At 41.0% G+C, this 27,156-nt stretch overlaps 1 protein-coding gene across 1 annotated transcript in view; it reads right to left on the bottom strand.

The window, feature by feature from the left end:
• Window positions 1-681: 681 nt before the first annotated feature.
• fbxw7 (F-box and WD repeat domain containing 7) overlaps window positions 682-27,156 on the bottom strand; it is a 116,745-nt gene continuing 90,270 nt past the window's right edge. The window contains exons 6-13 of the mRNA XM_046047215.1: window positions 16,653-16,735; window positions 15,422-15,563; window positions 11,952-12,086; window positions 9,663-9,786; window positions 9,337-9,473; window positions 8,573-8,686; window positions 2,593-2,774; window positions 682-949 (exon numbers count right to left, since the gene is read on the bottom strand). Of these exons, the coding sequence (XP_045903171.1) occupies window positions 697-949; window positions 2,593-2,774; window positions 8,573-8,686; window positions 9,337-9,473; window positions 9,663-9,786; window positions 11,952-12,086; window positions 15,422-15,563; window positions 16,653-16,735 (1,170 nt within the window). The 3' untranslated portion in view covers window positions 682-696. The remainder of the gene's footprint in view (window positions 950-2,592; window positions 2,775-8,572; window positions 8,687-9,336; window positions 9,474-9,662; window positions 9,787-11,951; window positions 12,087-15,421; window positions 15,564-16,652; window positions 16,736-27,156) is intronic.

Raw genomic sequence — 27,156 nt, 5'->3', positions numbered from 1 at the left:
CAACACCATGACAAGTATGATATAGAGCGACCAATAGCCAAGTTGTGGGTTAGCAAACTGTCGCTACAGTTGCTGCTGCAAAGCTAACATGCAGAGAGGACGAGACAGATTCCCCTAGCCAGCACACCAGCTCCAGACTGTGATACTTGCAACTCTCCTGCTACTATAGCTAACACCACAACAACAGCATATCTTGGTAAACAAGAAAGTAAGCTTAATGCGCATGGGCAAGTCATTTAACATGTCACATAAATCTGGAATAGTGGTGTGTCTTTTTAGAGCCGTGTACAAACACAAAATGTTACACTAATAACGTTATTGCTGTCTCATTCTAAACTGCATGAATACTATAAACTCTGAAACTCATTTGTTACTGTCTGCAGATGAAAAAAATAAAATGATACCACTTCTGTTTAAATTGCCAGAACATATAATAAGTACAGGCCTATACTAATAGGATATTCCTTAACTTTTAACCAGCTAGTAGTTTTTAGGAACTTCGGAAGGACTTGCTGTCCAAACGTGGGAATAGGGAATAGCTGGTACAACCCAGTCCTGCTGTTTTCTTTAATGCAGAATGTACAGGTCCAGCCTTAACTTTAATCTTAGAGCAGGGGATGGGAGCCTGTTGATGTTGATCACTAAAATGAATAGAATAACTTGACTGCTGTACAAATGCAAAAAACAACGCACACACTACTGAATGTGTGTGAAGCCGCTCACCTGTAATGAGTACACTCTGTTGGTGTGGCCCTGCAGTGTGTGGAGGCAGGTTTCCGTCTCGGGGTCCCACACTTTGACCATGAAGTCGTAGGCACCGCTGACCACCCGTCGCCCGTCGTACTGGACGCAGCGCACCGCGGCCACGTGGCCCATGAGGACGTGTAAACACTGACCTGTCTCAATGTCCCAGACGCGCAGCGTGGCGTCACGAGAGCCACTGACCACCCTGAGAAAAAAACAGAAAGACGACGAGTCAGGTACAACACAGTCAGGGGTGAATGTACGAGTCTGGGTACAGCATTAGTAGTTATAACTGTTTCACTTTCCCACAGACAAAAAAACCCAATTCTACAGGATTAATTTTAATAGTCTAACAAAACTCTTTAATTCATAAACACATTAATTCCTTGGCAGCTGCATTGACAGATTAATGAGACAGGTATGAACATTTTCCTTCACTCCTCTGACAACGTGTAACCTACAGCGTCACATTCATGTTCAAACTTGAATGTACAAAAACACCCATTTAACTCAAACAGCTGCCCTCCAGCTGTGTCTTCAACCCCAACGGAAAAAGGAAAGATATATTATAGAAAAGGAAACTCCCTTTAGGGAAGATTGACATTTTTCTGATTATTACTGTAAGAATAGCTTGTACTGAGGATATTACTGAAGGTTATTATTAAAAAAAATGAGATGGAAGAAAAACTTCAGCTGTAGAAAACATTACTCAATTTTATGAAATCAATTTTATCACAAGCTATTCAGATAAAAACGCATGCTGGAAATACACACAGTGCATACTCTTTATTTATAAAAAGGCCTCATGGCACTGCATAGATGGAAATCACCAACATGTTATTCACTGTCTGCCTGCAGCTCACAGCATTTCCACTTACTGAGTAATCAAATGCTACACAAAAACCTTGGTGGGCCCTAAGGCGAAAAGAGCACTTTGAGTCTCCGGAGTGTAATATTGAGTGAATGAGTGAGCAGCGGTTCACTTAAGATGGCTCACGGGGTCTATTTAATCACTATGAGACCACATGCTCACTTTCAAAAAGATACTGTCCTCTTGAGAGTGGTGCAGAGATGCTCTTTTTGCTTTGTGGGATCGTGGAATCATTTTGGACAAATGCTTATTCATTCACTTTCTTGCTGCGAGTAAGACGAGAAAATCATTTGCACAGTATAAAACAAACAAGATATAACGTGCCATTTGAGCTTTAGAGTTGCTGGTCGGTGAGTTTTTACCTTTGGACAGAGCTAGGCTAGCTGGTTCCTCCCGCTTCTAGCCTCTATGCTAAGCTAAGCTAGCCGTCTTCCAGATGATAGCTTCACATTTACCGTACAGACATGAGAGTGGTATCGATCTTGTCATCAAACTCCCGGTGAATAAGCGTATTTCACGAAATATTAAACATTTTTACAAATAAACCTTTAGATTTATGTACTAATTTTCTAAATAAAGCTCCCTAATTTACATATTTAGCTGCACCTAACATCATTTTATCATATTTATTGTTTGTCAGAAAATAGTGCATAACGCCCTTCACTCTTTGCTGAAACCCAAAGTGAAATTTCTTGTTTTTATATCACCAACAGTAAAAAAAAAAAAAAAAACCCCAAAAGATATTAGGTTTAACGTTGCACAAGACAAAAAGAGCAACACATTCTCACACACTTGAGAGGCTGGAAAAATGAAAACAATTAACATATTAATACTCTGTTGACAAACTCATCAATTAATCGACTAACTCTTTCAGCTGTAGATTTATTAGCTCAATGTGCATCATATCTAAAGCACTACACTGCCAAAGTGTGTTATTTTTAATTCTGCACAGGCTTAACGATGATCTCGCACCATACCTTTTCTCATGTAGGTGCATGCAGCGCACTGTTGAGGTATGCCCGTAGAGGGTGTGGATACATTCTCCTGTCTCTGCGTTCCAGACCTTGAGTGTGCGATCAGTGGAGCCGCTGATAATAATATTGTCTCTCATCTGGGATGACCACACGCCCCCTGTGTGGCCCACCAACGTGCGCAGACACTGAAAAGATCACAGACGAAGAACAGTCTCGATCAGTGTATTCCGCACTGCTACTTCACACTTTGAAATTAACTTTACTTATAACCAAAGACATTCAGGGTGATTTCATTCATACATATTACATTTACGATCTCCCCCCCGCCCCATGACCTCCTTCTGCCCTCAAGGGGAGAAAAAAGACAAGTAAAATTTCTGTGACCTTTTAGGGGAAAGAGGAGCTCAGTCGTTCCATACCTGCTGCTGTACTGGGACAAATTCTCTTCCTGAGCTTTTATAATTGCTTTTACTTGGAATCTATCTGTTGGAAAAGCAGGCGATTCATCTTCTTTGCAGAAAGGGTTGACAACTGTCTTCAATAAAGAAATGCGACCCATTCATTCTCATTAGGGATGGTAGATTAGCTATTGATTACAGCAGTTATGGAAATCTTTCTGATCAATTGAATGTGTCTGCACAGTTTGTACCGATTTAATTATCCTAAATGCATTAAATTAGAAGACGGAGAGGAGCAAACTGTGGACGAGGTCAGTTGCGAGTGCTGTAGTTATGTCAGGTTCAGAGTGGAGCGTGTTGATGAAGTGTACTACATGTGACCCTCTGACTGCAGCTGATAAGCTGCTAAGCAGTGAATGTCGGCGCAGGGTAAGAGGTTTTATTGCAGCGAGTGAAAGAGGAAGATGATGGTGCAACCTGTCTTCCCCCTCACTGTCCTGTGATAAAGAGAATCACTTCATTAACTGTGGGCCATTGTGGCATGCCCCTGCAATCAACCTCACTACTGTGTTAAAACTCTTGTTTTACTGCCATGGTCCTTTCTTTTAGCGTTATACAGCTGTGAAAAGAATAATACTACAGCTGGAAAAACATTTGTCTTATTGTACATTTAAAATATGGCAGAAACATTGCTAATTTGTGGACTATTGTGGTATATTATCATGATTATTTACGACGCTCTTGCTGTCCAACATGTATCTTAATCCACATTTAAGAAAAATATTTGCTTTTCCTTCACTAAACTACCGGCCTGCAGTTTATTTTAATCATACTCTCAACGATGCAAGATTTTTCTTGTGAATCGAAGCCAGCGGTTAAGGTTTAAAAAACAAGAATCACAGATTAGAGCCTACTCAAACACTGCGTGGGAAGAGAGAATACCTGAAATGAAGGGTTTAGGCGTCTTTATCCGTCTGTGAAACAAACATAAAATGATGCTGTCCCTGAGAGTGAAAGAAGATTTGCATTCTTATAATGGACCTGTGAAAGACCTTGTTTTGAACACATGAGGGTTTTCATACAATGCTTTATATTTGCATATTTTCTTTTTTATTAACGAAAACAACACAGTATCAAGTACAGCAGCCACAGAGCTCTAGACCATGAAAGTCTGATTATATACTGTAGTTTAGCAAAGGTTGAACTACCTCATGTCAAGCCTTTACATTATTATAGCTTCACACGGCAAGATACATTAGGCAATCTTAAGTTTTCTCTCATCTTTAACATTTTTACCCTTTTTGATTAATTTCAAAGATTAACAGTAAAGAAAGAAAGAAGAACAGGAGCAAAGATTTCAGATGGTCCGTGGTTGTGAGTACTTCTACCATGGCGATGGAAAAAGCACATTTCTGCTTGGCTGGCAGCGGTCTGTTTAACAGAGCTCCAAAGTAGATCTGTTCAAACAGTACCTACATTTAGATTAAACAACCACAGCAACAATGGAGATGATATGCGCTATGTAAATGATGAAATACCGTAACAGCTAAGCTAACCAATGGTTTAATCAAATCCACCATACTAGCCAACATTTTTAAGAATTGTTTGGTTCAGTAATATATTCCAAAGGCATCCTGACAGATACTGTAATGGAGTTGAAGGAAAAATCTCACTTTTCTTTCTCTACCAAGAGCTTCTTTTGGCATGTTTTCCCCCTGCAACTGCAAAGAGGGACCATGTTCTCAGATTGTCAAACAGAATTAATGCAGGAGGAATAAGGACGATTAATGAAAGGACTGAATGAAGACTAAAAGATATTCTGAGTGAGAATGAGGACAGCAACATGTTTGCACTGTTCCATTCCTTGAGCCTTGACATGGCCATGAGCATTACTGTTTCACTTGTAATACTGACAAGACTACCCTGCAGTCTATGCACAGATAACTACACAGTTCACAGGGGATTATTATGGAAACACACCTTCCGCTGTGCAGTCACACACACCAAAAGAATAAATGCTAGATGTCCTTCATTACATTGATTTAAGTAGTAATTTCCCCATCGCTAATTATCTTAACAATATTCCTGTTACAATCACAGCTCCAAAAGCAATCTTTAATCTCTATTAGTGAAAAAGAGGAGAAGGTAAACTGGGTATCCATGCAACTGAGGCATCTGGCAGAGGAAACCAGTCCCTGGCTACGACAGCAGTCCACAGGTCTGCCATCTTAGATCTGCCTGACAGCTGAGACTGCTGCTGACAGGCACCACCAAGGGCATGCTCTGCTCTGTTAAGCACCAGGCAGCCACCTCTGAAGCAATGAGATGTGCACGGCTGTTTGTGTGAGTGAAAGATTGACATCTTCAGGTGAAGACGGCGCCTTCAAGAATCGTCTAAGCAACTGCTTCTTCAGCAGGAAAACAACGCCTTTAAAAAAAAAAGTCATCCATACCACAAGTCTGAACCGCACATGCAAGCTCCAACAGATGAAAAACTTTAATTTAATCTCTGATGCAATATTTTCACCCACAATCAAATTCCCCATTGTCTCAGCTGATCACTAAGCAACGGCCCAGTTCTTTCAGAGGCATTTTCACATAATGTGCGCTTACAATAATTTCCTGATTGCCTCACAGCATGGGTTCAATTCGTTGTCTTTTATATAACAAGATTAATGAACGGCAGGATAAAACTGGCTGCAAAGATGAAACAGTAGCCACTATCTGTCATAGTGTTGGTTGAACCTTTGGCAAGACTGCACTAGAGTAATACTTGTTATATTTTAAATTCATGTCACCACAATAGGACACTTTGCTTTCTGTGCAAAAAAATACCCGGTGTGTTTAAAAAAATACATGATTCACAAATAAATCTTGAACAGAAAAACAAAATGATATTGAACAGATTCATTCAACTATTGATAGAAACATCTGTTACAATCTTGTCAGCATCATCACTGATGCACTATTTAGCAAAGGCCTGGGGACACTGTGGGTGGAGAGAAAAACATGACAACATTTTGATGCCGAAAAGTGACGCAACGCCATTTGATTCACCCCACGTTGTCCCATCACAGGGGAATCTTTTTGATCGCTCTAAATTGAACACAAGGTTTCTGAGCAAAAGCAGCAAGTGGCAGAGGAGAAGTGTTAACACTGATCTACCTCTGGCACAACTCGTCTATGCTGTGATTTCTTTTTCCTTCCCATCAATTTAAATCCTCTACCTACAGTCGAAGCCGCCTGAGCTGCATTTCAAATCTCTCCTCTGAAGAAAAGGACATATGTAGCCGCGAATGTCTGAGAGTGTGAGCCAATTTACCCTTGTGATCTATAATCGTCGCACAAACTCATTACCGATTTGTAGGGACTGCTTTTTCCGATGAAGGAAAGAAAAAAAACAACAACCCAAAATCAAAAATACGATCTTTTCAGAGCATGTAGGTGATGGAGCAAAGAAAAGAAAACCACCTATTCAGTCTAATGGCATCACGCTTCAAAAGGAGAAGGTTTAAAGACTAACAGCAGTGTTCTTCATCTCTGTTTATCTTCATGCTGCAATCTCTTACTGATCCAATTCTGAGTAAGATCTTCTGTTTAAGAAGCTGAGCTGTGGAAAAGTAGCCGAAATCTTCTTGAAGTTAATTCCACTCCACCCTTTCCTACCATAGATCCCTTTTGTCATTTTTGTAGGGGGCGAGGACATCTCCACAGGATGTGTCACACATAGTAGTATAAATCGGAAAATGTATTTGAGCTAGCCATAAATCTGTAACTAAGAAGTATATAGGGGCCATTATCATGCTCAATTATGCCTTATAAGATGTTGCAGCAAATTTTTTGTGTTGACACAGATATGGTGCAAAATTTAATTGCTAGCATGCCATGGTACCAATGGATGCCTTAGGTCATCTAGTTTCATATGATACTAGTATCTTCACTCTAGCTTTAAAAGAGCCCACTACAGCCTCTGGAAGACAGTAATGTAGGCATCCCAGTAGAGTTTACCATTAAAGGATTTGTGTGAAAAAAAGATGCCCCAAGGTCAAACAAATCACTTTTAAAGAGAAGGTTAAGGAGTAGATATTTTCCAAACATCTTGCTAATATGAAGGACAAGAGAGATGGATATTGGCACGTGAATTGGGAGCCACAAGAAGCATTCATCCAAGGGCCATCGCAAACTGTGTAACACCTCCATATCACTGATAGCTACTTCACAGTCATGCATCTCACGGGGAAAGACGGACAGCGTGGAAAACGTAGCAATCGAGTGCTCAAATATGCTGGCGAAGGCTATAAAGAATGTTGCCAGCAAAGAGGAAAAACAAATGCAGGTGCTGGTAATCTCATTGTATCTTTACTTTACAGTTTTACTGGCATTGACAGCTACTTCACCCGAAATGGTCGACTAGGTTTAATTGGCCATTCCTCTCAAGTGAGGGATTCTTTCTCTGGTGTCAAGAGCTAAGGAAGCAAACAGATGAAATCCAGAGAGAGGGATGTGCTCTGAATACAGCACCCAAACAGAAACGGATTTAGGCTCATCGCCTCCTCATTACTAATGTAAACAAACAACTCTGAGTCGGATTAACATTGTACAAACCACAGACAATATCCTGTGTGACTGTCAGTCTGAATACAGGACAGTTTCACGAAAAGCAGTTGAGCCTGCTGGCGATGTGACTCATCACAGACTTCCACCACCAACATGGAGCCACTGTAGCTGTAACGCAACAACCTATCATCAAGAAAATTGTCTTTGGGTAAAGGAGAGCCAAATCGTGCTCCATGCATATCGGATGACCTTGGCGAGATCTGTTCAGATCAGCAAATGCTGTGACTGATATGCATGTAATCACCAGTTGGCTGAATACCAACATTACTACCTGTTAGACTCAGTCTTTGCAGCAATGAAAAGCAAGCTCTCTGGTCGATTGTGCCCAACAGAAAGAGAAGCCTACTGCAGTGTGATCATGCAGAATATCAATTTCTCCGAGGGATTTTCTTTTAATGTGTTTTTATTTTGATGAAATGAAACGGCAGAAGTTCACAGCACAAACGCATCAATTATTTGCCATGTAAAAGTGAAAGGAATCGAGTGGAAAAGAGAAATATGCAACTGCAGTTTACAGAGGATCTTCTGAAAATAGAGTCCAACACAGAGGCGTGAAAGCGCAGAGATTTACAACAATCTGTGAACCTCTCTCCAACAACACAGTACAACCACTGCCTTTCTTTTTAATACACAGTGTAAAGCTGCAGCACAAGGCCCGTGTGGCTGCACCAGCTTCAGCAATGAATACTAACACCGCTTGCGGACATGTGCTGTGTAACAAGTCTGCAAAATGGCTAAGAGGAGAGAATAGACTGAAATAGAAGTCTTGCAAGGATGTTTTTACGTGACTAATGTTACTAATAACTACGTGTCAGGTTAGCAGGAGCTGTGCGGATACAGTTAGGTGTCAGGGAGGAAAGCTGATATGTTTTTATGTCTAGCTAAATGTACAATGAACCGTGAAGCAATTATACAAATGACACGAAATGAATGAAGTTGATTTAACTTGAACTTCGGTTACCCCATACCTTTCCTGTGATGGCCGACCAGACTTTCAGCGTGTTGTCGTCTGAGCCGCTGACAATGCGGTTGCCACAGAACTGGAGGCAGGTGATCACGTGGTCATCATGACCTTTCAGCACCTTTAGATTGGACGGATAAAGAGAGATGCAATGAGAAGAGCGTGGAGGATGGAGGTGGATGTGGAATGACAACGCAAATGGCAAGAACAGAGGTTGACAATGTCACATCTCTGGTGCTTTATACATCAAAGAGGAGAGGAGAAGAAAATGTCATCAAGTGCTGCAGGTGTACACAGCTTTTTAAGCAGAGGTGTGTGTGTGTGTGTGTGTGTGTGTGTGTGTGTGTGTGCGAGTGTGTGTGTGAGAGTGTAGACTCTGTAGTTTGCTGAGCTAGCAGTCCTGTGACCCAGAGTACATAGCATATGCAAAAGAAGTTGAAGAGCACAGCCAAATTTACATCAGTGGCCTAAAACGACCCCAAGGCCGTTTGAAAAGAAGCACACAAGGCGCATTAGGGATAAACTCTAGTATGCTGGTCATGCTTTATGGCAAACTTCTAAACTGGTGAAATACAAATAGATTGAAGGAGAGTAAGATCATGCTGTGCTCCAGCTCAATTATCCTCCAACACTTACACTGCGGAGCACGGACCTGACCGGTCACTAACTTTCCATCGTTTACACCTCAGACCGTCATTGAACGGTCTTTCTTTGAATCAAAGTCATTTGATGTCTAACCTCTGGGTTATTGAAGTTTGAAGGAAAAGCTACCTTGGGTGATTTGAGGTCCCCTCTCCTCCAGTTTGTGTCTATTCTGTGCTGCCTGATGTAGGCACTCTTCCAGGGGCTGTGAGTGAAGCCAGGCTTGACGATTTTCCTCTTCTTGGGGGGTAGAGGCTCATCGATGCCTATTAGGAGAGAGACGGAAGCAGATTGGACTAACAGGCGCATGTTTTTTTCTTAAAGTTTATTTTAATAACCGGTACAACCACATCTTCAAGCACAGTGTCGACCACAGCGGCAGCTGCAGACTGCTCCCGCTGGGTGACTGCGTGTTGTCTGTCTGTCTACATCTGTTGCAAAGACTTGAGACTCACCTTCTTCCCTGCACTTCTCCCTCCACAGCAGGTTGTCTTCTGCCAGGATGCGCCAGTAGCGACACGTCTGGGCTGCTTGGAGGAGGTCCTTCGGTTCCAGGAATGACAGCACATACAAAGCCAGCTGTTGAAAGACAAGGATGGGGAATGCAAGAAGTGTAAATGGAAAAGGAGACACAAAAAGGACCCATTATTCACAACAGTACAAACACATCATGGAAGAGGACTTTAAGCTTGAAGTGACTAAATAATAACAAAAAGGAACAGCTAAGAAAACAAACTATGTGCACAATATTAACAGCATGAATCTAACTGACAAGGTTAGACGTGAAGTGAATAAACATTTCTATTGGAGCCTAACAAAAAATATACAAAAGGAGCTTCGCACAGCAGATAATACTGTCAGGGCTACTATTTGTTAAGCCAAAGGCTGCATACTATGACACAAAATCTGGTATAATGAGCATAAATCTGGACACCTGAGTATTAGGGAAAAAATGCTAAGGTCTGCTGTTTTTTCAAACAGGCATATATTTGGACAAAGCTCTCAACACGCAATAACTGCTGCAACTATGAAACAACACGGTGCATCAACGATCAGGTCACGTGCCTGCTCTGTATCATCATAAAAGGGGGGGAAGGATTATGGGTTCATTTTGCAGGATGAGGTGTAACCCATAGTGCAAATATTGTTCTTTTATTATATTATAGTAATCCCAGATGATGATGACCCACAGCACACTGTGGGATAAATTCAGGAGTGGTGTCATGAACACCATGTCGCCGTGGGTTTCACAAAGATAGTTTAGACTGGTTTACAATGATGGTAGTGTTAGGCCAGCCTTTATTTTGTTCGTAGACATAACAGGCCTGTTATAATTTCTCACCACACAACATTATAGCTTAAATAGCTTGTTTCATTCGACTAAATATCTCTAAAACCCCAAAACATTGAGTTTCCTATCATCATATAACAACAAACCATGAAATCCTCATATTCAAAAAGGAAAACATGGCTCATAATTTGTGCTTTTCTGACAGTGTTGTGAAGCGATTAATAATAAAGGGTTTTAGTCAGTCTCTGCCAGCCACAAATTTTAGTTTAAATTTACCCAGAATTCAATGCAGACTAGTCCTGCTTAAGATATTCAAGAACCAGATAGCTTTGTGCAACAGATGAATTTAGACGGCCATCTGACATCTGACTTTTAGTTCGATTTCAGCGATAGTCCAAGTCCTATCCTGGTGACAACAGGCTCCTGATCTGAAAATCATTGTACCTTTAAGTTCCCTTAAAGTTCTCAAGCACTTCATTTGTCAATAAATTTTCCATTTCAAATATCAGACTTGACGCAGTTCAAGAGTTCTTGGAAAACATTTTGACTGAGGATCATTATCGAGGGTTTTTACAGTAAAGTTTTAGGGTTATTCTAAGTGACTTGGCCCAGACAAGACCCACAACCCCTGACACACCTCCATCACCTGTAAGCCTGTCTAAGCCAGTAGTCATTACCAGGCCTGAGGATATTCTAAAAGTTTTATGAATGGACCTCGAGTCTGTGATTGCTTTTTAAGCCTGACACGCCGCCTTCTGCAGATTGTCTTCATAGGTTCAATTACAGCGGTTTCTACAGCGTGGCTACAGGGATTGTCCTGTTAAAATTACTTAACAGCTCCGCCAATATATTTCCAGCAGCTCTGGCAGAGAGGAGAGAGATGGGATTATCCAAAGAAGTCAGAGGGAACAGGATATATAAAAAATAAAAGGAGAAACCGAAAACAAAATGAAAAGAGTGCTCGTGTCCTGGTGAGAACACACATGATGATGTATATTTGGCTTCGGAGCAAGTGGTGCTGACACCTTGAAATCTTTCATTCTATTGCCTCACTCTCTATGCCACCAACCCATCCCTTTCATCCTAACACCTGCCAGACAGAAACAAGGTGTTAAGTATTTGATCAGCTACACCAGACACGATGGGTCGCGGCTGTTTTGTAAGAATCCCTTATGTGATCTTATCATCAGTGTGACACTTAAGATTATTTGTATTGTCAGTTATGATGCAGAAACACCCACTATGGATGCCGTTAAATGATGTGAAGGAAGACAGCGACTGTATTAAGGCTGGCGAGGAAGCCTCTTCTTTGTCACGTCATGCTCACTCAAAAACAATGTCTACCACGAGGGATTCCCGATGGGAGCTCGGGTCAGAAGGGAAAGGAATAGGAGGACAAGGACTAGAGATGAAGTTGTGGAATGATAACAGAAAAGGGGATTCAGGAACTCACCTCTTTGGGGAGCAGGGAGATGAAGTCTCGCTGAAACTGAGGCTCGATCACCTGCATCATATGCTTGACTTGTGTGGGCTCACAGCTGTCAATCAACTCATCCAGCGCCAGCAGCTTCTCTGGGCCAGTCCAGCTCTGCAACAGAACAGGATAAAGAAACTGGTTTCAAAGAATTACATGCTCTACATTAAATCCTGACTTAAAATAAGTGCAGTTGATAGGAACACAAGCTACACTACATGTCATCAAAAGTTGGATTGGATTTATTTTTGTTAAATCAGTTGTATGCAAGCCTGGGATGGCAGACCTGCTGAAACTAGCAACTCACGAAGTCAACTCACGATGACAGTCTCAACTCTGCTAAAAAAAAAAAAGAGAATTTAACAAGCCGACTCAAGATGAGCTCTAGGAATCTTGACACCTCAGATGTTAGGATGCACGTTCAAGGTTACTCTAGTTATGATGGTGGTATAAAGAAAAGGTGTTGCTAATTAAAAGTACTGAGCTGCACCGGCTGTCAGCCATGTAAGATACTTTGAGACCTTCATCACAGCTAAACATGGGAGGCTTACGACAGGAAGTAAAAAGCCTACGCCAAATCAAATATGCGGATCATCAGATCTCCATGCCGGGTGTTGGGCGGGGCCGGGTTTGCCAGCGAGATGGAAACAGATGATCCGCTTTGGTGACCCCTATGGGGAGCAGCCAAGAGACAAAGGAGAAGATCACAGCTAAATGTAATGTCATTCTTCACCACTGATATCCATTAGAGTTTGGACTAATGTATTTTGCTGCTGGGCAACACAAGTATTTGAAAACATTTTTCAGGAGTAGCAAGTTCACTTACTTTACATTTCAACAGCATAACATTCCAATAATTTACCATGTATCTACTTGTGTTTAGGACTTTGAAATTGTTTCAATGTAAAGTCATGTTCTAACACACTTTCTGTTATAGCTATTCAGTGTTTTTTTCTCTTTTGGTATCAGTACAACATTATAGGAACTGTTTGACTGTATTCTCTCTGTATTGTCCTCACCAGAAGTTTTCAAAATAAATAAGAAAAAAATTTTGGCTACAGGTTGGCTATCACATGTGGAAATAAACTAGTGTATTGTCAGCAGAATATTCATTGCATCTCCACACTTGGATTGCCACACCCAGCACAGCTGTAAAAGTATTCAGTGTTAACTGAAAAACATAGCAGCGGGGCATTATGGGCCGGTTGTGCGAATGTATCGTTGTCAAAGTAGACTCCTTAGTGAGCTTGGGTAAGCTCTTATTTTACTTTGATTGGGGTGCCTTGGAGACAAGTACAAGTCTGTAACATGCTAATGTTCCCTACGTGACCTCCACAGCGGCACAGAGATGCTTGAGGCACCTGCCTATTTCTAGCAGCCAACACATTAGTGGAAAATTTTAACATCAGGAACCAGACTCCATTAACAACATTAGAACTCTCTGGGATTATTTTTCCTGCGTTGGCTGCTGAGTAGCACTGTACTGCATGTTGGACCCAATAGCTGCAGTTGTTTTCCTCTGTGGAGCGCTGAAATCTAACAATGATTACAGGCTGCGTGGCAGGAAGAAAAGTCTGGCGCACACAAACCACCTGTAATTTAGCAGCTAAAAACTATAGCCAGAGGTGTGGTTCTAGAGGTAATCAGGTGGTTAAGAGACCTCCTCCCTATCATTGGGAGGACCACGCAACAGCTACTTACGTGTTACATAATTCTTTTGCCATAAATTATTGGTAGTTTTTGTTTAAACAGAATTCTAAACAGTACAGGTTCACAATTCCCAACCCGAGGCTGGATTATTTTGTTTAAACTGCTAGAAAACTTTATAGCCTCTAGTTACGTATTCATAAAAGTACTTGGCAAAAGTTTTATGTTCAAAAAGTTCCTTAAAAGTTTAAGGCTTTTCATTGTTCCCTATGGGGCTGTACACTTTGCAGGTATATTTAATATTTATCTCAAATCAAACTTCCTCAAGGTATTCCAAGAGTTTCCAAGATAAACTAAAAGGTAGTTTAAAATATTTGGTTCCTGTCAATTATCTGCTGAGAACTGCTGCAACACAAACCAGAAGAAAATATTTGGGATGTGCTGATACTTGAACATGCAGGGAATTCACGCAGGCTCACTGATGCACAAGAGTTGTTACTCTTTTGATCCACTTATCATTTTTTAGACATTCAGTTTCTGCTGTAAAAAATCCTACTTCATTTCATAATGACTGAAGCCTTAAAGGTTTCAAGCAAAACCAATGAGAAATTTAGTGTTATTTAGTGAGCTTTGGAGGTGCTGCCAGGCTGATTTTGTTACCACGCGACAGAGCCATGCTAACTGTTTCCAGCCTTTATGCTAAGCTAATTGGCAGTAGCTTTATATTTAGTGGAAAGATACGAGTGGCCTCGCTCTTCTCTTTTTACTCTCTGCAAAATAAGCATATTTCCCAAAATCTTAATGTAATATGTGATTTTTGCCATGACCATGTGTATCCGGACTTTTTTGGGGAAAACATTCTTTCTAGCTTTAGTATGCTGCTTTGTAGCCGTTTCTCCCTCTGTAATGAGAGCTACAGGCTAGGACTGGACTGGGGAATGTACATTCTGTACGTTGGAGGTTTAGCTGCCTGTAGCCTGCGGTGCCAGATCGAAGACAGTAGACTGTGGCAGGTCAGGCCTGCGGACTAATATACATAAAACAAACACTGAGGTGTCAGAGGTTCGCCCAGCTATTCAAAGATAATGAGTTTAAGCACTCTTAGGTAATGAAATCCATGGGAAACTATTATATAGGAAATCAGAGCGACCCCGTCAAGGCTAATGTTTAAATGACATCCTATTTCCATGACGTCTGGAGTCATTAGAGCCGAAGTCTAATATGAAAGAAATGTCTCTATTATGTTGCATCTGCACAGACAATGATAATATAATAAAATGAATATAAAAAATAGGGTACATTATAATATAGAGAAAGTACCTGATGGATATCAGTCTACTGTCTCTACAGACACTGACAGTAAACCAGATAAAATATGTTGTTTTCTAATCATGGACACAAAAGAAATCCAAAGTCTGCATTACTGTCCTTGGATGATGAAGTAAAAATACATGACATGTTAATAATAGGCTAAGATTATAGTGCAGCAACTTGAACTTTATTTCATCGGATCAGAGAAGGCAACATCTGTTCAACTTTTAATACAGACCATAGGTGTAAGATAGAAACATGTGATGTTATAACTCTGCTTTTTAGTCTGGTACAGGTATGGCTAAATCCAATCCCACGCTACAGTGCCTATGGTAATGTGGTGGGCCAGGACAACAAGGCAGCAATTATCTCTGAGACTAAGTGAACATTGATTGGGTGTAACATCTGCTTTTTGATGAGCTTTTGCTCGAGGATTCAGAGTTGCCCATGGGGTAAAATGAAAAAGAAAATGAAAACTCCACTGTGCTCACCTGAAATGTTCGGAGCCATTCCTGGAGACCCGTGGGTGGCTGGATTGAGGTGATGCGCCGTCTCTGCTGCCCCTGACCATTGGCTGTTCTAATGTGGCCAAATGTGGTGGGTGTGGCTGGACAAGGGACAATTCCTGTCGGGCTGCAATTAAAGAGAGAAAAACCCTTAAAAGCGAAAATCATACGGGACCTTCAAACGCAAAAAGCCTTAGAGAGAAGATGAGAAAGTACTGCTTTCAACAAGAATTATTAAGAACAGAATAGCTTCACTTTAAACTAAAAGCATTTTACATATGACTGCTTTGACTGATCAGTGATTTGATTTGGCAATAAAAACCCCAGCTGAAAGCATGTCTACTCTGCACATTCAATACAAATTGTGTTTTCTTTTTCTTCTTTTTTTATATTATACTGATTTCCTTAATTAAACCCTGTCTTGCATTTTCTAGTTTTAAACTAAATGTTATCCTGTTGGTCACAAAAGGAGAAGCACATTTCAATCACGTGCAGTAGGTCAAAATCACAACAAACTAAAATGTAAATGCCTGAAAGTACTTCCAATATTTTTAACTCCGAGACTTCAAAGCATGCACAATCCCACAGGTTTCTGTTGGAAGTCTGGTTGTAAGAACCTGGATGTGAAAAGCACCACAGGACTTCAAAGGGCGCCCGTGTACTCTAGTAATGTAAGGGCAGCGGAAGAAACCGTCCAGTTGGCACCTTCGACACTTCAGATTCTGCTTGCTGACAGCAAAATGGAAAGCTGGGGTCCATTTCAATATTGATTCATTTTTAATGGGAGAGAAAGCTAAGACGGGGCCAGTTACATGGCAACGTTTACAGTTAAGTGGCTGTGTTCAGTCTGAATTTTAATGTGGCTACATGTGAACACGTGCATTAAATATTTAGGGTTAGAGAAACATCTGAGGCTGCTGGCTGGATGCTTGAGATACAATATGATGAAGAGCCTCATCTTGCGTGAAGATACAGTATCTTGGTTCATACAGTACCTCTATTTTTTTCTCATTTCTTTTCACAGTAGATTCATTTAATCTATGTATAGTACTAAATATGGAGCTATGATCTCTTTAAAATGTCATTTCAACTAAAATCCCTTTGACCCTTTGGTGGGAAACAATTGCAAAACACTGCAGTAGAAGAAAAATTAGGATAAAGTACACCTCTGTTGAGCAACTTGGTTGCCTTAGGGGTGAAATCTAAATTGCTTTACCTTGGATACTCTGGACCTTTGCAGGGCTTTTTTCCTGAAGGGAAAGACCGGACCTCAGGGCCATGGTCCAACTTTCTCTTCATCTGAGGAAGAAAAGAAAAGAAAAAAATAGAGAGAAAAGAATTAGAAACCATCACGGCGTAACACTGGAGGAGACACAAACACAAAAACAGAAACCTAATTATTACACTGCACCCGTGCTTCTGATAACTTACTTTCAAAAACAACTAGTTATGATTTGAGTTTTGATGATAGATTCTAAGTCACCAGCTCTTGAAAAGAAAATTTGAGAAAGGACATGGGTCATGGATGTTTTTTTAAAAACAGAGTTGGAAGCAGAAATTTGCTTTTGTAAGCTACAGACTTTGTTAACATTATGTCTGAAATTCAGCATATTAAAACACAGACATCACAGTCTTGCAACAGCTTTATGCAGATAGGAAATTAAACTTTAATGCACAGGCTATATTCAATTTATTAACATGCTCCATAACAAAGCAGAGACCTATCTGTAGATGAAGCAGCTCAACATTATGATATAGTAAGAAACAAAACAGGCACTTGTTTAACAATACTGTGCTTTATTTTGATTATTTTCCATAGTGCAGGCACATGGCAGGTAAACATGCCAGACATGCCGTAATATCTAGAGGCAGTCACACATTCACACCCAAAACTCAAAGGTGTACAGCATGTTCACACGCACAAGATAACCACTAAGTACAACAACGTGTTCAGGGAGGGTACAGGGATGCACTCTTTCTTTGAAGTTTGCTTCACACGGATACTTGACAAGGAAAAGCAGAGCAAGATGAGTCTTTATCACTCCATCACCTGCATGTGCACACACCAACCAATCCCTGTTACCACCTACCCTACTGCGCAAACAAAGGAGCCTGTGTAAAGGCCTGGGCAAGCCAATTTTCTTCATCCCATGCCTGCCACTCTCTCTGGCAAGGCCTCGCACCACACATGCGAGTGATCACCATTCTCATGGCCGCTCCCCCGTGATTAACAAGCTGAACAACCAGACACCGATTGATTTTAAGGCTGAAAATAAGACATACAATGTGACAGTCTGGTCTTGTCTCTTGATTAATTAAATGTGTTTCATGTTTAAGTGAAAGCGTGGCGAGATTCAACCGTGTTGATGCAGTTTCAAGTTTAAAGCCACCGATTCTCCAACAAGACAAAAAGGCTCTTCTCTTGATTCTCTGTCTGGGCTTCACTGTAAATCAGCCCTGTTGTAGGAACCACCAGCAGCACTAACAAGGGTGTATTATGACCAAAATACAGACATCATGGTGCAGATGAATGATTTTTTTCCTGAACTGTAGAATGTTTTTCACAAGGTTCTATGATATTACTATTGTTATACTTATGGCACAACAATCAGTGTTTTGCACTTTCATTTAGGGTCAAAATAATTTGTCAACTGTTTGCCTACAGTTACAGTCGAGCGCTGCAAGTTGCAACCTGTACTTGAAAATGTGTTACAGAACCTCCATCTGTGCTTCTGCTATTGTAGAAAGCAGAAACCACATTCACAATTACTCCCAAAACAAAGCTGTTTTCATGCATTTTGGGTATGTTATTGTATGCTACACAAGAAAACAGCAGTGGACGTTTGACTCCGTACTGTCTGGCTTTACAGTGGGATGATTACATGTCTCTCCTCAAGATGTGTGTTTTTTTTGTTTTGTTTTTTATCACTATAATTTGGTAAGTGTGTGTTTGTCCCCCCCAGTGTTTTCAGCCTGAGATGCACATTTGAGCGTTGAGAACAGCACGCAATATATAAAAGCAGCGATGATGAACGACGAAAAACTATTTAGAAAAGCTGAATGACGAGCAGGATATCAGCAACTGCACCCCTGCATTAGGCATCAATACAGGATCCCTACCTCAGGATTTATTTTGTGGACTACAGAATGGATCAATGCACAGAAACAACCAAAGCCTGAGTTTATAGAAGAATGTGTACATGACTAGCACACCAACTTGTGCTGCAGTTTAGGTGCTCCCCTGGACTTTAGACTGTAATCTGAAAAATGATTTGTGCTCTTTTCCTCACAAGTCCGCTCCTGTGTGAAGCTGCAGAGAGGATCACGGGAAGAGACATTAAAAAATCTTGAGTAATTTGTTATGGAAATGTATAGAAAAGCACAGGGAAATGTAATCTATATGGCATAAAACAAATGCTTTCAAAAGCTATGTAGGTACGTAGCTTCTGTTCCACTCGTCTACATTTAAAATATCTGTCTGACAGCTTGTTTGATTATTAAAGGAAAAAGGGTAGTGGTGGGAGGGGGGTGGGGTTATAAGATATTTCTGCTTCTTAGGATCCAGCTCTATAACCCCACTGCCTTGTTCTTAACGCGGTGATCTCACTGCTATGGCAGTTCAGTAGCCAAGGAGAGCCTGGGTGTGTGCGTATGCATGAAGTGGATGTGTGTGCGTGTATGTATTCTGTGTGTGAAAGAGAAAAAGAGGGAGCGCTAGCTGGCTTTGAGTGTGTGCGCCTCTGTGTGCACATGGAAGAAAAAGCTCAAACTAAATGCGGGCGTGAAAACAAAATAACAGCGTGTAACCAGCCTCTCCTTGGGTTTCAGCCTGGGAAAAGGTAACCAGAGAACGCAGTGTTTGTAAATCACTACTAATCAGTCGCGCCCCCCCCTTTTGGATTCCCCCTTTCCCTATCTGGCCAAAAGCACGACAGATGGATACACAGAGTGTTAATGATATTTTAAAGACAGCAATCGCTCTTACATAATGTGTTGATTCATTTTAACGGAGACTACATCCTGCAGCATCAGTCACTTGAAAATCTTTTCTCATTTTTCAAACAGTGTTTCGAGCAGCCATGAAACAGTTTCATCATGTAAATCAGCTTTCCTTGAGACGGAGAAACAGTTGCATCCGAGAACTGGCCATTTTGGAAAGAATTGGCAAGTTGTGGACTTCATAAGGACCAGGATTGGAATCAAACAAGAAAATAGGTTTGTATATGTCTTAAAAATAAATGAGTCTTGGTGTTTCACTTTCTGTCAGCACCATCAAAGAGCAGCAGAAAAATATTCAAGCTCTAGGGGCTGACTTCAAAATCCTGATATCTTAGAATGTGCACATCCACAAAATGGATGGAGAATACAAATGAATCCCCGTTCATTTCAATAAACTACTGCTCACTGGTTAAGAATGACATTTTCACTTAATCATTAGGATTAATTGAGTAAAAGCCTCAACACTACACAGACAAAGTGCACACAGCTACACACAAAAAATCCCCACTGCAAGGGATTTTCTCTTTAGGCCAATTTTGAAACGCAAGTGATTAATACATTTGTTTACATTACACACACAGCATAACAAATTCCCTTTCATATTCTTGTTCGTACACTGCAATTCCAACTAAGGGAGCATAATTTTATGGCTGCCATCCAGCACAATACACCCAACATCCTTGAGGATCTTCTACCTCATGCAGTCTGACACAGTGACCCATTATCTGTGGTTGGAGCCTGAGGCCAGTGCACAATGTCAGGGAATAAGCTACTCCAACAGGCGACAGCAGACTGATCACATGCATGCATCTCAAGCAGCCACTTCGGCCAGCGCAAGATAACCACTGCTGCATAATGTGGAATCCTAATAACCCTGCAAACTGGGGAGGATTGCAAGGGGGATATGGGCGGATTTTGTTCCTGCAACTGATGGTTAATTACAAAAGTGGAAGGCTGCAAGTGTTAAAAACACAGGAGTCGAAGAGATCAGCCATCTGTGTGTAGTATATATATCATAAGCTAAAGCATCTATAGGCTACTAGCTTATGTGGAAGGGAGGACCACAGTTTATGTGCAGGTGCACAGAGCATCGAGCCAACGCGGAGGTAAAATGGGATCTTATGCCATCCACAAGCAGGAAATTCAGTAGTGCATAACCAGTAAATACGAACATACTTTCATTCAGCATTGCAGAATGAATTGACCATATAACTGTCACAGCAGTAACCCGTTTACAAATACAGAGATTCACCCTGATTCTGTGCCGCGGCGTTTATTTACAGGACTGAAGTTACAATGAAGGCAAAAGGATGCCAAATCCCGTCGCGATATTTCAACATTTTAATGCAGCGCTAATATAACACACAGGCCCCGGCAATTAAAGCGGTGTCTCTGGGGGTCTGCTACACTGCTGTTCGTCCTCCGCAGTGGCCGTACAATCTGCCGTCAAAGATAATGAGGGCGACAGAGCGAGTCAAACATTAAATCAGAAGAGGCGGGGATGTGTTGGGAGGCGAATACAGGCAGAAATCGTACTCACTTTGTAGAAAATCATCTTTAAAGTGCCGTAGAACCCCATCCTTGTAACCCGGTGTGTTTTCCTTTCCTTTCAGTGACAATCGGTGAAGTCCAAATGTGCGTGCGTGGTGGGGAGATGGCTCTGACAGTGCGAGGGCAGCGTAATACTCTCAGGTAAATCCGACGCCGTCTCTGATGTGAACATGCTCGGGCGCGTCACCGGACTGACGTGCACGCAGTAGATTCCCCCGGTAAAGGCATTTAAAAGACAAACAAAAAGGGGAAACAGCTCCGCCGTGTCAAGCCGGCTTAAACGGGGGCTCGGTCGATGGGTGAACAATGCGGTGCGACGATCCCGGAGGCGTGTGCGCCGCCGACCAGCCTCACTGAGCAGGGAGTGAACAGATGAGGGAGGAAGAGGGTGACACTCGGCAGAAAGGGGAGGAGTGGAAGGGAGCGAGCGTCAGAGCTCAGAGCCAGTGCCCTCTTCCTCTTCACAGGCTTGAACAGCTCCTCCGAACAGGATCGGATTACTGCCTCCCCGGTGGAGGTGGCAGGAATGGTGCAGTCCAACATGCAACACTGTGCGCATCTTCTGCGAGCAGGGCAGCGGAGACATCTGCGCAGCAGACACAGGGTGGGGTACGCGCTTGACCTTTTGTATTAAAAAACGTGGACCCCCACTTGTTGCAGGACCACAAACACTTCATCCATACACCCCGCCCATGGCCACTTTCTCTCTCTGTATTTTTACATAGGATACATCCTCGCCTCTAAAAACCATCTGCATCAAACTGATTATAATGTAGATTAAAATGAAGTTAACTGATTCATTCCCGAGTAAAGCACATATATGCAGTGGTGGAAGGTAACTGCATACATTTTCTAAAGTACTGTACATAAAAACAATTTTAAAGTACTGAGTATTTCCATTTTATCCTACTTTGTACTTCGCCTCCACTATACTGTAGTGGAAAAATAAAATACTTATGATGCAACTAATGATTATTTTCACACAGAGGAACCAGAGAATGTTTGGCATTTTTATTGATAAGTAAGTAAAGTAAAGTAAGTAAATTGATAGTAAGTCAAAGATTCATCAGCTATCAATATAGCTGGCAGTTCATTTTCTTTTATAAATATGTTGGGTTGTTATATATTAAACTACCCATATGTATGTAAAATCAGTTACAATCTGCTTCACCTCGATCAATTACAACAAGTACTGCTTACATGTTAATGTATCAATAATAATATAATATGTCACGTCTTTTGATACTTTCCGTTAGTACTTTACTTCCATTAGTTTATTTACTTTAAATAAACTTTCAATGCAGGTTTTGCACTTGAAATTAAGTTTTTTAATTTTTACTGTCTAAATACGTCTTCGACCCCTGCAGACATACATTGACCATACTGCAATGTAGTGCTGCATTAAAGACATCCAACCCAACAGCTAGTCTGCCATTAAAATCCATCAGGTAACTGTGAATGGATCCACGACAGCTGCACCTGTTTATTTAAAACACACATGGAAAGGGGCCAATATTTGCATTTCAGTGTGGCAGGTAATGGGTGATTGCACCTGCCCAGTAAACAATATGCACTGCTGATGGCTTCACGACTGTTATTACAGCTAGTAAAAATCACAACCTCAAGCTTTAGTTTAATAATACATGAACATTTAGCATTTAGTGCAGCTGAATGCAAACTGTCACAACTCACATAAAACATTTTTCTCTTGTTCAGCCCTAACAAGATGAAAACACTAGATGCTTTTTGTTTGATTAACTTGGACAAATTGAAAACAGAGAATATTAAACAGCGTCTTTTGCCAACTGTGTTACGTCACTGTGCTGCAAGAGAACAAACTGAAACTCATTTCTACATTAAACTTTCCGGTTGCCATTTATAAAACAGTGACATTTGTGTTAAGTTTAAATGAAACTTTGGGTTCGCTGGCTTTTAGATATCCAGTTCATACCAATTTGGACCGTGCCATTACTTTCAATAGATCTTCAACATTTGCTACCGTTGACCTCACAAGACATCGGCATTACATCATGGAAACAGGGGACACAATGGAGGGTCGTGGGAAGGACTCTATTCACAGGTGATGGAGCATTTAGATCTGGCAGCCTTCCAGACACTCCCAGCTTACACCTGTAATTACAGACTGACCTGGCACAGGGGGGGATTTCAGGGGTCATTACTGAAAAGGGAAACATGGCAAGAGAGTTCTGGTAAAAATCTGACACAATGTGAGACAGAATTGTTGAGTTATTTTAGACTAGAGTATAAAGAAATTGATGCACTTGCACACTGCAAAACGCACAGCTTTTTGCAGGGTAACTCACCAAAGTAAAGTAAGATACATTTGAGAGGACATGACAGGTGTAAAAAGGGACTTCGCTAATCGTAGCATTTTAGTCACGCTTTCTCACAACACCAACACACACAGAAAAGCTTTCAAATCGGTGGTCATCGGGGTGCATCAGACGGAGCGCTCCGAGCTTTGTCTGTGTGTGTTTAAGGTGGCCCTCATGAGGAAAGGCCCTCTCGTAGCTCTCTGCCGGCTCAACCTTTACACAGCACATTGGAATGCTTGGCATGCGAGAGGAGCTGCACTGTGGCCTGTGAATAGGCCGTGGCCTCCTTTGTCGCTCTCCTTCTGTCAGTTGGTAAAGCATTAACAGCCCCCGCTGCTCCTCCTCCTCCGAAACTGACCTCCTGCTTATCAAAACCAAAAATCCTGCTGGTCAGACGTGAAGCTGTTTTCTCACAAGGAAACATAATTTTTGTTCTCATTATCAACAAATTAGGTATTTCAGGTAATAGTGCTCCATCAGATATCCCCTACCTTTGCTGCAATATTTGAACAGCAGAGGATGTATAAAAATACACTCATTACAGCGCAGTGCGGTGGATAGCTTGTGGGGAAATGCAAAAAGCCAACTCATTTGACTGTGCACAAATAATAGACATCATCAATGCCAAGGTTTCAGCATAATGACTCAATATTGTACAATCCTGCAAATAAGATGAGCATCCTTGGATGATAGAAGAGGAGGCGATGAATTGACATGACATTTTGGTTACAAATATTGATCATTTTCAGTTTATTGCTAATTTTTGATTGTTGAATCCACAGCATGTCAAAATTACACACAATTTAGCATAAAACCAAATGTTGTCTTTATATAAGTTATGATTTACCATCCAGTGTTTTAATATTTTGGCTTAATAACGGACTAATTTAGAGCTTAATCGATCAATCGATTGACAGAGAATGAATCAGCAACTATTTACTATTTAAAGATTTGCTTGTTTTCATATCTTCTATGATAGTAAAATTGAATGTGTTTGGGTTTTGGACTGTTGCATAAAACACGCAAACTGAATGTCTCAACTTCGGCTATGAAAAGTTGCAATGGGGAATTTCAACTGATGCTCTAAATTGATAATCTAAATTGTCTGACAAATTTTCTGTTGAGTCACTAATTCATTGTTTGAGCCTCATTAGAGGTAATAAGTGAATTATAGGTCTAACACCTGTTTAGTACAAGTGACTGGCTGACGATTCCAAATCAACAGATGATGGTGGGAAAAAAAGCACTAAAGGACAAAAGAGGCTTTCTTGAGCAAATGTTTAATGTGAGGTGGTGAACTTGAAGGAGGCAAATACTTCTAAGGCAGTGATGCATCACTAAACGGGGCCATGTCATTGTGCGATTGTCCTTCTCTGTGGAAAGAAAAAAAAAAAATAAAGAGGACTATGGGGGTCTCCTCTCAATAGATTATTTTGTAATGGTGAAGTGTGAGCCCCATTCCAGGCTGGACAGACGCTATTGCGTGTGGGGGAGGTTTGATGAATAAGGAAACCATGGATCATGGCATTCTGCGGAGGATAATAATAGCATCATCTGCATGGTGTTGAATTAACATATCCTACAGCCACCCACGCGACTAAAACATTCAAGTTTGAAGGGGTCAGGTCAAAAAATAAATGAAAGCAAGAGCTACTGGTATCTCCCTTGTGACATCAATGGGGTTTCATGGAAAATAAATGAAGAACAGAGGTCAGCATTTGCAATCATTGGCAATTATTTAGAAATTGGAGTTTCAAGCAGATGCAGCATTTTAAAATGTATACAAGTCTTGAGAGAAATAATTAATAGGCAATGGTCAATGGAACGAAAAAGAAAAATGTACAAAAGTTTAAACACAAGGGGAGAGAACAGGGAAATTCAATGAGCCAGTGTTGCAGAGTTACAGTATTACAGCATCTACCGTCAGTGAAGGTCTGCTACTTACGAAAGAAAGACTGTGTCAAAAAATGTCTGTCTATAAAACACTATAATATACACTATGAAACACATTCTTCAATAGCTACAAAACAGCTTGGACAACAAAGATAAACCTCTGCTGCATCTGTAGCAGAGCTCTGATGTCTAGAGCCCTGTTCTGTCTCTTGCCATCACACATTACTGGGAATAACAGTGATCCTGTCTCCGTATTTAGTAATGTGTACTATTAAAATTGACCACTGAACCCTCAGCTAGGAAATAAAAGCCGAAGAGGCAGATTTTCCCATGGAAAATAAGTCAGTCTGGTGTGAGTGCTTAGGGAAGATTGTATTTACTCTGTGGCCTCGATATATACACTGAATCTAGGAAAGCTGCACACATAAAGCCTAAATATCGCTCCATTCTGAACCTTTAATAAATGAATAATGGTTAACCACCGGACATGCCAAATTCCTAGTTTACAAATCTCTAAAAGAACTGCAGCATAAGCCAAAATCTGATGAGCAATATAAAAATGTGTCTACATATACTGCCTTCTGATTGGAAATATAAAACCTATCTCTGTCAGTTTTTCAACAATCTCACCTGAGGAGAATAATATGCAGATCCTGGCAGGCTACAGTTCTTCCCAGCAGGATTACAAGGACACCTGGACGACATTCAGGTGTCCTTATAGTCCCGCTGGGAAGGATTTTAGACGTGGGCATAAAGATGTACACTGCATCACTAGTTTTTCCTCAAGGATGTTAGATTTGTTGCACTAGAAGTGATGCAGTCCGAGTAATCAATGACTCAATGTGTCTCTTTGCATTTTAAAGACTTGGATGATGCTTTCAATCGTTATGTTGTCTAATCATAGGCAACATACCCAAATCCTGAGGCCACCAGCAAAATGCCCAAAGCACACATCAGCTCAGTTGCAGTAGCTTGCTGGAAACTGTTCTGATTTCTGTGTCAGAAAACACTTCAGACAGAAATGTGTGACCACAGCCTCCTTCATACTAATCCTCATTACATTTGATCTACAATATAGCTGAAAAGCAAGTTTGGGTGGCGCCGATTCAGTGATCTTCCTCATTTTGAAGGGCCTCTCCAAAGTAAAGCCCAAAATCACAAGTTTGTATGTATACAACACCCGCTATACTTAGATCAACGATGCAGTTGAAAACCCCCCGGAAACTAACAGGAAACAACGGGCACGCCTCCTACAATAGTAGTATGTACAGTTAAGATATTAGTAACAGTGGTAGAATTGCAATTTTGTGTAAATAAATTGTTAAGTACAAGTACATATTAAATGTAATATGTTTCAAGCAAAGACCTCATTATGCATTTGACATTCTGAAATGAGAAAAGGACAACATTTATTCAAGATTGTCTTAAAGTCTTAAAACAGTTTTTGGCCCTGTAGAGGAAGAGCAATGAAAGCTGGACCACTCAAAAAATTCTAATATACTATACGATAAGTCCCTCAACAAGACGTCACATTCTACTGTCAAACTACAGGAAAAAAATTTTTTCACCATAGCGGTATAAACATTTTCCTCCATTTCTAATCCTTTGCCAATGATGGGCCTATCTAGTTTTGCATTTGGATGCAGCCTGAGCTGTCATATCTCATTCAGAAGTGAAAGAGGGTTATGGAAATGTGTGTGATGAGCCAGGTGAAACTTGGCCAGGGCTGGCATAAACATTTACACAGAAACGAATAAACCTCTTTAATCATCCAGAATTACCACTCTGCATCCCAGATGAAGCAGAGCGAGCCAAATTGTGCCTGCTGGGTGTTGCCTGTCATCCGAAGATCCCTGAATATGCTTGAGAAGGTGGTGGGGACATTCTGACAGTGACTTGGTCGCATGCCTTGACCTGAACTCACTACAGAAACTCACACAT

Source organism: Micropterus dolomieu, linkage group LG04, assembly GCF_021292245.1.
Source record: "Micropterus dolomieu isolate WLL.071019.BEF.003 ecotype Adirondacks linkage group LG04, ASM2129224v1, whole genome shotgun sequence".
In the NCBI taxonomy this organism is placed as follows: domain Eukaryota; kingdom Metazoa; phylum Chordata; class Actinopteri; order Centrarchiformes; family Centrarchidae; genus Micropterus; species Micropterus dolomieu.
Note: the sequence above shows the minus strand (reverse complement) of the source record. Positions and strands in the feature narration are given on the sequence as shown.